The following is a 12,985-nucleotide window of genomic DNA, read 5'->3' as shown; positions in this document are numbered from 1 at the left end:
CTCCCGCCGCAGAGTTGGAGCTCTCTTTCTGCGTCCAGCTCGCATTGACAGCCAACACTGGCGCAGAGTCTCAGCGCAAACCTTTACCATATTTTCCTGACACAAAACGACATTTCATAGCCATACTTTCCACACATTCTCTTCCGGAGACAAGCGTCGGAGCGGCCTCGTCTAGAATGGGGAACCGAGACGATGAATACGATTTCTTGTTCAAAGGTAAAGAAAAAAAAGATGACTGCATTCCCCCTTAACACAGACTCACACCGACAAAGCTATTCTTTAATAACACCTAAACATCTCTTATTGTGTCATTTTCGCTCACCAGTTATGCATTTTCTGAGGAAACAGACTAATGTTTTCCCAGAAACTGCCCGGATGATAGTCGGTTGGGGTTATTAAAACATAATGCTGTAATTGTAACATTACAACGCCTGCAGCTATATGTATAGGTAGGATGCAACACCCTATCCGTGCTCTGCCTTTGTATTAAACTTTCATCAACTCGAGCAGCATTGGTGGTGTGGACGAACAGCTTCCTTCTTTATTTAATGACATCTGATGTTTTATTCCTCCCTATGGGGTTTATTAAGGGCCTATTAGCCTCTACCTCTCCTGATCAATAATCGTTATCCTCACATAATGACTCTGAAAATGCTGCAACTCATAACTTTGTGTGCCAGTGTTATTATGGTATGCCTGATCAGTTAGTACCAGACTCATGTCCATGTTTATCTTCAGTGCTCGTCCAGAATGACTTCCTTTGATCGTGATATCAGCTCCTGTGGCACATTAACATCCTGGGCCTGCATAAACCAAAGGGCCATTTAGATGTAACAAAGTATCCTCTGTGGGATGAATGGGGCATCTGCCGGAGGCTCTCTCTCTCTCCTCTCTCCCCTTCTGTCTCTCTCTGCCCGAGCCATCGTCTGTGCACCCGGCCGAAACAGGAAGGGCAAGGCGGCTTGAAACTGTCGATTCAGGTTTTGATGAAGCCTGTTATCAGCTTCCTGCAGCCCGGACCAGTGCGATGCCGACAAGGGACAAAGTTCGGCTCAATTTCCTTTTGTCGAGGGAGAGAAAACAAAAAGACTCCACCTCTGCTGCTGTGAACAGAAGCTCAGCACAGGTCCACGAGCCCCATCAATCACTCCTCTGACAGCTCTGATTGAGACAATGCAGAACAACAAGGCCTGATAAACAAAATCATTATTTTTGTTTACAAAGTGGATGCTATTGTAGATTGTTAGACCTGGTTCTTCTCAAGTTAAGTTTTCAATATAAAAATCCCATTATTTACAGGTACATAGGTTTTTTTATAAACAGAGGTTTCATATTCTCTTGCACTAGTTTATCTGTTTTATTTATTCTATGTCCTATGACTGTTGGAGGAGCCTGACCTAAGTTTTTCATTGCCATATCATATCTACACTGTAGCTAATGTGCAAATGACAATAAAGCCTTGAAACTTGAAACTTGAATATTCAGTTCATTTTTATATACTGTATATCTTGAATCTGCAATTATAGAAATAAGGATTTAAATGAGGGATAGGACAAAACATTGGTAAAGCTGGGGTATGTTTGTGCAAGATTATACTCTTATTTTTGAAAGGCCAGGAGTCTATATATGAAGATGCAGGTTCAACAGTAAACCCTCGTTAGTTCAGCCGAGCATTTACTGCTCAGTGAAAAATGCTCTCCATTATTCATCTCTTCTGTGGCTCTGTAGAGAACCATCAGCAGCTAAAGCACCTCTTTATTTACTGGATGGTCCTTCAGGTGCTTCCAGGCTCTAATTGTTGTTGGGCTTGTTTGACAGCAGGAAATAAATAACCGTTCCTCTCCATGGTCCTGGGTAGCTGGCTCTTACAGACCGTGGTTCTCTACAGTGACACCCAAACTGTCTGGAGAACAGTTCAACTGAAATAATGGTTGCTGATTATGTGGTTAATTATCAGACAGAGTTCATTGTTGCATATTGTACACTGCAAAACACAGACATGATCAAACAATGTATCTGTAGTTGTTTTGTTGTCACATGTTGGAAATGAGAAACCAATTAAAATGTTTTTTTAAAACGTATTAATTACAAAACAATACTCCTGTAATGAATTTAAATTAGAAATACACTATTGCATTGTAATACCACAGTTTTGTATTGACTCAACCTTTAGTTGTATTGTGTTTCTCCTCTAATTTGCAATATAAATCTCTGCTTTTCACACACACACACACACACACACACACACACACACACACACACACACACACACACACACACACACACACACCACACACACACACACACACACACACACACACACACACACACACACACCACACACAAAGCCCCAAGGTTCTTTTGAAACCAGCGTTTAGAGGCGCTGCTTTATGCATGATCAACATTTTTTGGAGGTTCTATTAATTACATTGCCCCTACTGTTCCCAACACACACACACACACACACACACACACACACACACACACATACACACACAAAACACACACACACAAAACACACACAACACACACACGCAAACACACAACATGCACACACACACACACACACACACACACACACACACACACACACACAAACACAACAAAACACACACACACAAAACACACACACACACACACGCACACACACACATGCACACACACACACACACACACACACACACACACACACACACACACACACACACACACACACACACACACACACACACACACACACACACACACACACACACACACACACACACACACACACACACACACACACACACACACAGTAAAACATCTTGTCTCATCTCTTCCCTCCCTTCTTCTCTTTTCCTCAACAGTTGTGTTAATTGGGGACTCGGGCGTAGGGAAGAGCAACCTGCTTTCTCGATTCACACGAAATGAGTTCAACCTAGAGAGTAAGAGCACCATCGGGGTGGAGTTTGCCACGCGCAGCATTCAGGTGGACGGCAAGACGATAAAGGCTCAGATCTGGGATACAGCCGGGCAGGAGCGCTACAGAGCCATCACCTCAGCGTGAGTCTGTGAGCTGCTGATAGTCCTACCTTAATCCTTCAGACTACATCACCTATGGGGCAGACTTTGTATATGTTGTACAAGAACGAGTTAAAGAGGAAGATGGCACTTTCAATCAATTATTCGCCTATACAGCTCAGCAAAGCTTGAGCTAACGGGTTCAATATTCTTGAGTGAGACACAAAACTCCCGGCTGCCCTCTAAATGCAACTGCAAATCTAAGTGCATCTGATAAATGTCAAACATGTGAAATGTAATTTCAGAGCATTGGAAAACGAACATTTACTTTAACCTTTATATCTCACATAGAATTGAATTACAAACCGCAAAATAAGTAGAATGTCAGTCCGTTTTAAGTCCACATGCCATAAAAGCTTTAAACATGAATATTGGCTGAATAAGAAACTAGATAAGACATACATTACATGTTGTACCAACTACTGTATACCCTGGATTAGCTGCTGTACAAGCAACAAAAGCAACAAGCAACTAGCTGTGATTCTCAAGATTTCAAGACTCATCCATACTTTTTATGGCCCTTTTCTGACGTTTCCTGTCATCACTGTATTTGTTGTTTTCCTGTCACAGATACTACAGAGGAGCCGTGGGGGCGCTCTTAGTGTACGACATCGCCAAACACCTGACCTATGAGAATGTGGAGCGCTGGCTGAAGGAGCTGAGGGACCACGCCGACAACAACATCGTCATCATGCTGGTGGGCAACAAGAGCGACCTGCGCCACCTCAGGGCCGTGCCCACCGACGAGGCCCGGGCCTTCGCAGGTAACTTACAGACTCAGAAAAGGCACATATGCTGTACAGTAGAATACTTTTTGTCTTGTCTTTCTTTTGTTTGTTATAAAGATATTAGCATTTCCTACAATTACAAGCTATTTGTCTTCTTTTCACAAAATGAAGATAAGAGAACCTAATTGAAACCTTAACATAGTCTCTTCTTATAAAGGTACCTGGAAAAGAATAAGTAAAAAACTAAACAACACTAGATTCTCTGATATTGTTTTGTTTTGCTGCAAGCTATTGTTTCTGTCAAATGTTTTTTATTTCCTCCCCTATAGAGAAAAACAATCTGTCATTCATAGAAACTTCAGCCTTGGACTCAACAAACGTTGAAGAAGCCTTCAAGAATATCCTCACAGGTATGCTTGTGGACCACAATGTTGAGATAAGAAAGTACTTTAAAATGTGATCTTAACTTCTCAAACACCAATCATTCCAAAATCTTGGTCTGATAACATTCCAGTGCTATGTTATACTAAGCTGAAACTGTTGCTTAACATTTTTCCTTACAAGCTTTTGGACCTTTTTCAAGCACTAAACAAAGTTAGTTTTAAAGAGGCCCTGTTTCCTTTTTTTGGTTTTGCCTTTCCTGTAGTGTGTGATATAGGTTTTTGTCATGTCAATTAACTGCAAAAGATAAATTCCCAAAGTTCTCTCCCACACCCACTCCCCCCCCTGCCTGAAACACCTCCATTGGACCCCTTTGTTCACTTTAGTAACATAGTGACATCACTATGTAACACTCGTGCTTCTATTGGCTGGCACTCCAACACTGATAGGCTAAGGGGCGGGACATCTCTATGCGGTTGACCAATCACAACAGAGCTGGCCAGCTAACCAATTAGAGCAGACTTGGCTCTGGTTTCAGACAGAGGGTGAAAAGAGGTGCAGCAGCACAGGCAGTATGATCATTTATAAAGAATAAAGACCTTTTTGAACATTAAAGCATGTAAACATGTCACAGTGGAGGCACACAAATACAAATGTGAAACCTGAAAATGAGCATAAAAGGGTCCATTTAAAAGTAGCTGCTGATATGAAATGAGTGAAAAATGGACAGCTTCAAGAAATGACTTCCTGTAACTCAACTGTTGAACTTTACCTGTGTAACTTCCTCTTACTGAGGGAAGTTCATTTGATCTGTTGTGCACAAAATGGTAACTGAAGAACTAAAGAATCAACTTGTGAAATATCTCAAGTTTCAGTTTTGCTGTTGGTCTACACCAAAAACAATTATATATATTTTATGAAAAAGGCTGATGTCTTTCCATTTCTCCTTTCTGAAAAACAGAAATCTACCGCATCGTCTCTCAGAAACAGATTGCTGAGCGGTCTGCCCATGACGAGTCCCCGGGAAACAACGTGGTGGACATCAGCGTGCCCCCCACCACGGACGGCCTGAGGGGGGGCAAACTGCAGTGCTGTCAGAACCTGTAACCCATGGCAACAGTCCCCTCTCACCTGGGTCGATTATTCATTGAAATCCACAGTGTTGGTATGCTTCCATCTGCCTGCGGTGCAATATTGTCTCAATCTGCACTTTGTTTTTTAGATCAGTGGAGTCAGTTCCTTTATGCCACAAACGATCAAACCCAGAAAGAAGTGTTTGATTTGATTTCAAATAGTAATGTGACCCGGGGACAATCTGCCACCTCCCCCCCCGTGCAAAAACAGGACTGATGGTACAGCATATCAGAATACCTTTATGTACCTGCCACAGTAACCCGTGATAGTGTAGCAGAACAGCTTTGGCCTAAACATCTCCCTGGTAGTTACTGCCACATGTTGGACGCCTGGCTGTGAATCCTGCCTGTCCCAGTCGTACCAGTAGTCCTGTTTTTGGGCCTCCCTCCTCCTCCAGTCATCATCTCAAATGTCGTTGTTACGCTGCTGATGCTCATTTCATTTTGTGTAAAATATATCCTTTTTTTGTTTTGATTTTGATAGCTTGTCTGCTCACATACATTATATTAATGCCATGAAATTAAATTTTACAATATTACATTGTGGTGGCGTCTACTTTTTTATGCCTCTGCGCTGTCGACAGCCCTGGCCAGAGGGTGTTTTCTAGTTGTCCGTTGATACCATTCTCATGAACGTGTTATCTTATAGGTACATTTCTTAACATTTAGCAAACATGTCCTCTTCATGTCCACTCAAGCAAAAAACAATCACAATTTGGTGGGAAAAGGTTTAAAGTCACTGTGACCTCACAAAAAAACATTTTGGCCATATGAATTCATTTTACAAACCAACCGCGCGGGTCAGTAAATCAAATGTTCTTTTTTCTTTTAGCAACACACACACAAAGACATACTGTACCTGTACAGTGATCCCTGACCTGCTTGGAACATCATTTTTATAAGTTTTCATAGTACATTATTTCATTGTTATGGCATAAATGCATAAGCAGCATTTAGCCATTGTTCAGGTCAAGGTTGAGCTTATTTCAACCTTCACAAACATTCTCTTTGTTCCACACTAAGGTCATGACCCCTATACAGTATATAAAGATACCCTTTTTTTTTTAAATATATATTTTCTCAATAATAAAATAAATATTGAAACCACCTGAGAAGCTCAAAAGGGAGAACATTCTGTTGATAACATACTGCATCTTCTTTTACCTGACATAGGCCCAAATCAAGACACTACTTTTTTGTAAGGTGTAACAAGCCAAAAAGGATGTGTGGATGTTTTAGCAATATAAAGCTATTTTATATCTAAAATCCTAATCTAAAAAGTTACACTTGTTGTTAAATAGCTGTAGAGGACTTTCCCTCTAAAAGTATAGTGATGTACAATTATAAAGTACCTGGAATTGTACTTTAGTACCATTCTTTGGAAAGTGTCATATTCATATGTGACTGTCCTACAAATAAAAGTGAAATCTTCCAGCACAAACCACTTCAATATTTTTGAAATGTTAGGCCTCACAGGGATTGATTATTAGATATATTTCCAAAGACGACTGAAGACGATTAGAGGCCAACTAAAACAAACAGACATTTGATTTAGCCAGGAGTCCCTCGTGTTTTATTGCACAATAACCCAACTTTTCCAGGGGATGCAGCAGGATGACTACAATGAAACAAAATACTTTGAATAGCATATACTGCAAACATTGATCGACGCCTCAAAACACAATTTCTTTTACAGCCTGCTCTGATACATCTTCGTGTTTTTATATTGAACAAAAGTCTGTAGTCTTGCTATCCTGAACACTGTGACTCATATTTACACTGCATCTGCTGGTCATTGCTAGGCAGCTCAATTAATGAATAATGCATTTACAAGTGGAGCTGGGCTGGTTGCAAATGCACTCTTATGACAAGTAGACATTATCCAATTAGAATGTAAACACGTTTCCACAGCTTCAATACTTTTTCCTTACACAGCACTGCGCTGCCGTTTATCGGGCACAGTTATCCCACATACTGTTATCTCCACTGACACCGTATAAAGCCTTAGCTGTTGTCTAAACAGGAAAATTGATTTTCGCCGTTCCTACAGCAATGATAAAGCTTTACCAGGAAACTTCAGAGGGGTTCAGATCGTAGAAAACACCGTTGGTATGAGAGCCTGTCGCCCTCTACATGTCAGGGAGGAGTATTCACAGATAGACTTTGTCAATCATGTTTTTGGGTTATTATCCTCTGCCGGGCTATTGGCTGCCCATTGTTTAAAAAGAGCTAAATACATTGTGAAGGGGCATGGGGGAATTATAGGTAGTGAATATGTTTAATATTATACTGTAGTAGCATGCTGAATCAGTTATATCCTGCTACATTAGCTTGTGTCTTAGTAATTCATAAGTTTGTGTCCGGGACACACAGTTGGGCTGGTCAGTCCGCTATCCATGTCTTCAGTTGTTCTCAGTGCCGGCCATCCGTTTGACAACTACGTGTTTCAACACCATCTCCGGAATGAGTTCTTCCCAAAACCACTTTTGTGGTCGGCCAATACCGTAGTAGTTCAAGTGCTTCAAAAAAAAAAAAAAAGAAGAAGAAAGTTTCTCCCCCCTCTCAGAATGGTCCTTACGAAGTGCAAAAGTTTATTAATAGGATTAATTTTGTTTTTTAGAGAGCGCTTCAGTGGGCGTTATTTTAAATATTCCTCTTGCCGCCGCTCTGCACTCATACGATGGTCTCATCAGTCATTTTCTTGGTCGACTTAGTCGGCACAGATCGTTGGGTGGTGTGGGACCCTTTCATGTCAGGCATGAGCAGGCGCACTTTCTGATTGGTCCTCCTCCACTCCGAGTACAACTGACAGTGATACCGAAATGACACCTGAGATTAAATGGAAGGAAGGTGGGAGGGGGAGGGGCAAGTCAGGCGGAGGAAAGACAGACATCAATTATTCTGACACTGAGATATGTGAGACAGAGTAGTATGTCTGCAGGACAGGAACAATATGCTGACTGAAGCGCTAAAGGTTACACCAGCTGTGAGTGAAACGGGCTAATGTTTCACACATTCGATATTAGTTAGGATTCTTTTACTGAAGATAAGAGGTTTAGGTTCCAGAACAACGTTTGTGATTGACAATACAGGCTATTTTTAGTGTATGGGGTCGAGTCAAATTAAAGTGCAGAGTATAAGAAAGTTTATTCTTACACTTCTCAATGTGTTGTGCGTGTAGGGGCCTGCATCTGGCCAACTTTCAAACAAATGAGTGCGGTGTGACAGAGATTATCAAGTTGCACATGCCCTGTCTTCTCTCTTGCTTTGACTTTGTGCAAGAGCTATTTGAGGTAATATTGGAAGCAGAAAACAGTCCCACAGTTTTCAACTAAAATCAACAGCAGAACATAGATCTGTTAGATCGATCAGTTAGATCAGTATTGTGTCTGTGTGCCAGTACACATTTGTTTTTCAAATCTATGTGGGACAAGCAGAAAGATACATACTAGAAGCCTGTGGGTAAGAAGATGCCAGATATTTTGTCCCACTGCCTCAACAAATGTACATAAATGCCATAAGTATATTTTGGTTACCAGTGTCCAGAGGATGTAGATGGTGAAGAGGGCGATGGTGAGGGCGATGAGGCCCACAGCCTCCAGTCTGCTCTTCAGCTGCAGATGGTCCTGGGCCCCCCTCAGACACAGCCAGCCAGAGATGGCTGCCAGCGGCGTGATGAGGAGGAAGCAGGCCATGTCGCACAGCAGCGTGCGCTTCTCACTGCGAGGGCCTGGGTCCTTCAGCCACTGAGCAGAGCAGAAGCAAGAGGTTTAATGAAAATAGGCTCTCAGTATTAGCTTAGTGTTTGTTTGTTTGTTTGTTTGTTTGATTGGTGCATCTCAGTTTGCAGTGATTATTCTGCCAAGTAAAAGATCATTTAAAAGGGTGTGAATGTTGGACATTTGGTGCCCATCTGATATGAATGCATTATTGATATGAATACTAGTCATATGAAATGGTCAGGCTACCATCTTATTAATATGAACAAAACACCTTTATATCCTCAGGATGCTACTAGGCTGGTTTATACTTTACATGGAATCAACATTTTAAATCTAAATTTAAGATTCAGCGTTTAATCTAAAAGAGACCTACAAAGTACTTAAAATATGACAACATTGCTGAAGAACAAACATCTTCTCCCTTGCTTTAGACAAATAAGCCTTTTTCAACCTCTTTTTACAAAATCAAAAATAAGTTAACCCTCTTACCTGTGTGAGTGGTTGTGGTCGACGTTCAATAGTGAATTCTGTGTGGCAGAGTTCACAGTAGCTGGTGTTGGAGGAGGACAGCCACTTCTCCAAGCAGCTCTTGTGCACTTTACCCAGAGTGCCAGTGCAGTCGCAGGGTGAGAGCAGAGTCTCCCCTCCAGCGCCCTCATGACAAATCCGACACATGCCCACATCACTGTGGAGCGAAGTAGACAATGTGATGATTAACAAAAGTACTAATTACTGTTTATTTTTTAAAGGCCCCCATGTGAGTTCCTCCCTCTCTTACCTCTGCAAGTTCACCGCTTTGACAACGGTGGAGAGTGGGCGGCCGTCTTTAGCCGTAACCTTGGCAATGTACTGGGCCTGTGTGGTCGAATCAGACTCCTCCGAATCCTTGGAGGAATCCGGTTCGGTGTTCCCGGAGTAATCACAAAGGGAGCCGGGTAGGTGGCAGCACCCTGACGAAGACATGGCTCAGCTGGTGGTTATCGGGACGAAGATGATAGGAACGACGGCTGGTCTGATCCAAAAACAAACGTCCAACTCCTTACTTCCTCTGCCCACCTGTAGAGCGAATGACTGGTTATAAACAAGAGGTATAGTATGAGTTACTTCAAATGACAACATAAGTGCAACATGATTTAATCATTGCAAGCCTCTTATCCGACTCTATAACAGTCTCAGTGATGCCATGTGAGGGAGAGCAAGGTCTAGGGTTAGGGTCTTAAAAAACTAGAAAGGTTGTTACAACAAAACCTTAAATGACGCCCCAAAGCAAGACATGAAATCGTGTTACCAAATACTATCCATCATTAGGATGGCATGTTATCAAGACAACATTTTTACTTCAGACACACGAAAAACTGTCAAAACATCAAGATGACAAGATTTCTTAAAATGTCAAATTCGTCCAGGTGCAAGGAAAGGTGCAAAGGACGTATTGTCAACATGCAAGGCAAGAACATACGAAGGAACGATAGTGGAGCAATAACATTTAAATGTAATTTAATCTTTAAATAATATGTGTTTCTCAATTATACAATTCAGCAGCACATTGCTGTACAAAGAAAATAATTTGCACGGGTGTTCGTATGCATCAGGAATAACCCGTGTGCCCCATAACAGTCCTGCAACCTGCCCTGCAGACTGCTGCCTCCAATACAACCGTGAAAAGATGAGCATTATAATAACATTAATACTCTAGAATTATACTCGTGTTTCCAAAGCCGCGGATGTTAAAGAAAAAAAAACACGAGATGTAATTGCGATTTAATGCACTGTTATTAAATCGAGTAGCTCAGATGTTATCATCATACTACACCCCAATACAATTAAAAACCTAAACTGTCAGTCGTCGTGAGCACTGTTAATATACACAAACTACGTTTATTCGATGATTAACAGCTGAAATCCACATCTAGAGATTCTGCAGACATGTAGATGATTGATACAGTGTCAGTACTGTACAGCCGCAAACAAAAGCAAAATTCATTTCAATCCAAGAAAACCATGTAACGTTAAAACAGCCGAACAGTTGTCTCCCGACACACTGATACGCTACGTTGGCATATAGAAACGTTGATAAACATGGTGAAAAACAGATGTTAGTGTAAATGTACTCACCGACGGCCTTCCCGTTTCTCGCTTGGCCTTGGCCCTGCGTTTACCAGACACAAGCTAGCTGAGCTAAGTGGACAGCCCTAGCCCCAAACTATGACATTGACATCTAACCGAAAGCTGGTGATTTGGGGGTATACAAAAGACGACCACATGCGCTGCATCCTCTCCATGGCTTGTGGCATATCTCCCCCGGTTGATCGTGTTCGAAAAGGTGCAAAGAAACGAGTGTTCCTGTCAGGATTACCAGACACGGCTAACGTTGCTAACAGGCTAGCAACGGGCAAGCCCACCCCAGCAGCATCCCTCAGCTGTGCATTGGTCATGTGACTCAATGCTGCCTTCAAAGTAATACTGTAATAACTAACACTTAGAAAACACATCAGTTATCAACGTGTGAAATACGACTAGTCAACTCAAATAAGCTTATAATAACTACTTTTCATGTTATATTGAGCATAATATAGCTTAAAAGGAAGATACAAAAAATATCATCTTCCCTGAGACGTTACTGCTAACATTTTTTATGGTGTCTCCAGTGTCGCAACAGCTGTTTACCAGGGGCCCTGAATGCGGCGCACGGTCCAAAATATACAAACAACCTGTTTGGATAACCTGAGGCTTTAGATGTTTTAATCTATTTTCCTTCGAGTATTGGTTACATGTTCACAAGACGTTGACCATTTATTTGGTATTTCGATGTCAGGCTATCATTATGCTCCAAACATCTGTAGTAAGAGATGACATAAAGTAGGCTACCGCTATGTGGCAGCGTTTAGTCGGATTACGCTTGACTGTTGTGATACAGGTGAGGTTCAAGGACCTTTGGTGGTGGGGTTCCAAAAAAATGCAAACAAAATACAACCTTCTCTTTATAGTTTTTTCTGTCTAATGAGTTGCGTTTGGGGTATTTTTGCTGACACTCATAGACTGTATATTGAGGAACATCTAGACATATGCATGTTTTCATTTTGCTCAATTGTGCATTTTGTAACCGTATACTCTAAGTGTATTTAGCTGATAATACTTATGTACTATTGGTTCATTTAACTTTTTACTCCACAATTTTGTAGGACAGCTAGACTTTGTAGATTAAGATTTTTTAAATCTTATAATGCGTAGAACCTATGATGAAATATTATGTTTTTTCTCATATATACAAATGTGAAAACAATAATGATTTCTTGATGTAGTGTTAATTACCTAACAATATCTTCCAAGTGTACTCCATAGTATTTGTTTTGTTGACAATGCTGACATACTTAAACTTAAGGACAATAATGTAGAACTTCTTAAAATGGAATGTATTTTTAGTCTATCTTATTATTTTCCTTGTCAGCTACTTCTTCTGGATCTGAATAATTATTCTTTGATCTAGGCATTAACATTTGCACATTGTAGTATGGGAACCATATCCAGCACCCTTGGGCTGATACTTTGCTGCTTCCATATGTAGTATAGTGTACAAACTGAACCTATGATCTGCAAATACAAACATATCAAAGGCTTGGTTCTTATTGACTTACTGGTTGAGTTACTGGAATTGGAAACATGTTTTGATGAGCCAGGACATTGATTTATATTGTGTTTACAATTGTATTTTTAGCATCAGCTACCTCAAAGAAACGTGATGACATTTAATCATCCCAAAGCAAACATTTCAAAAAGTCTTAACTGTTCAAAAATATTTACCAACTAATGCAATATTCAAACAGATCTACCTCTACATCAGTCTGTCATCATAATGATTTATTTTGTTCCTTTTAGACCAAAAGTGAGTATTTTGTCACAGATATGCAAAAAAAGACCAAGATATTTTGGAACATTTTAAAATGTCTCATTTATGTGA

General features: G+C 40.9%; 3 protein-coding genes across 4 annotated transcripts in view; 2 read left to right on the top strand and 1 right to left on the bottom strand.

The window, feature by feature from the left end:
• Positions 1-3: 3 nt before the first annotated feature.
• On the top strand, positions 4-5,844 carry LOC117489029 (ras-related protein Rab-11B). The gene is made up of 5 exons (XM_034138260.1): positions 4-216; positions 2,850-3,045; positions 3,634-3,827; positions 4,121-4,201; positions 5,134-5,844. Exons 1-5 carry the CDS (start codon positions 177-179, stop codon positions 5,277-5,279), a joined length of 657 nt encoding a protein of 218 aa, XP_033994151.1. The 5' UTR covers positions 4-176; the 3' UTR covers positions 5,280-5,844.
• Positions 5,845-6,818: 974 nt separating this feature from the next.
• On the bottom strand, positions 6,819-11,457 carry LOC117488278 (E3 ubiquitin-protein ligase MARCHF2-like). 2 transcript variants are annotated; one of them, XM_034137097.1, is made up of 5 exons: positions 11,143-11,457; positions 9,806-10,098; positions 9,517-9,712; positions 8,842-9,051; positions 6,819-8,134 (listed from the first exon to the last, which is right to left on the bottom strand). In XM_034137097.1, exons 2-5 carry the CDS (start codon positions 9,988-9,990, stop codon positions 7,979-7,981), a joined length of 747 nt encoding a protein of 248 aa, XP_033992988.1. In that variant the 5' UTR covers positions 9,991-10,098; positions 11,143-11,457; the 3' UTR covers positions 6,819-7,978. The 2 variants fall into 2 exon arrangements, with proteins under 2 accessions (XP_033992988.1, XP_033992987.1); XM_034137096.1 differs by having other exon boundaries at positions 9,806-10,083; positions 11,143-11,456.
• Positions 10,100-12,985, top strand: part of LOC117488275 (solute carrier family 25 member 36-A) — a 25,927-nt gene continuing 23,041 nt past the window's right edge. Inside the window, exon 1 of the mRNA XM_034137092.1 lies at positions 10,100-10,115. The gene's annotated coding sequence lies outside the window, so the exon portion shown is untranslated. The remainder of the gene's footprint in view (positions 10,116-12,985) is intronic.

This window comes from Trematomus bernacchii, unplaced genomic scaffold, assembly GCF_902827165.1.
Source record: "Trematomus bernacchii unplaced genomic scaffold, fTreBer1.1, whole genome shotgun sequence".
NCBI lineage: Eukaryota > Metazoa > Chordata > Actinopteri > Perciformes > Nototheniidae > Trematomus > Trematomus bernacchii.
The sequence above is the reverse complement of the archived record's forward strand: the minus strand, read 5'-3'. Positions and strand labels throughout refer to the sequence as shown.

Bases quoted from the DNA above. Each gene is read 5' to 3' on its own strand.
- LOC117488278 (XM_034137097.1), bottom strand. From the start codon at position 9,990: ATGTCTTCGTCAGGGTGCTGCCACCTACCCGGCTCCCTTTGTGATTAC. The intron at 9,713-9,805 runs GTAAGAGAGGGA...TTCGCTCCACAG, and splicing joins AAAGCGGTGAACTTGCAGAG to TGATGTGGGCATGTGTCGGA. The intron at 9,052-9,516 runs GTAAGAGGGTTA...TGCTCTGCTCAG, and splicing joins GACCACAACCACTCACACAG to TGGCTGAAGGACCCAGGCCC.
- LOC117489029 (XM_034138260.1), top strand. From the start codon at position 177: ATGGGGAACCGAGACGATGAATACGATTTCTTGTTCAAAG. The intron at 3,046-3,633 runs GTGAGTCTGTGA...TTCCTGTCACAG, and splicing joins TACAGAGCCATCACCTCAGC to ATACTACAGAGGAGCCGTGG. The intron at 3,828-4,120 runs GTAACTTACAGA...CCTCCCCTATAG, and splicing joins CGAGGCCCGGGCCTTCGCAG to AGAAAAACAATCTGTCATTC.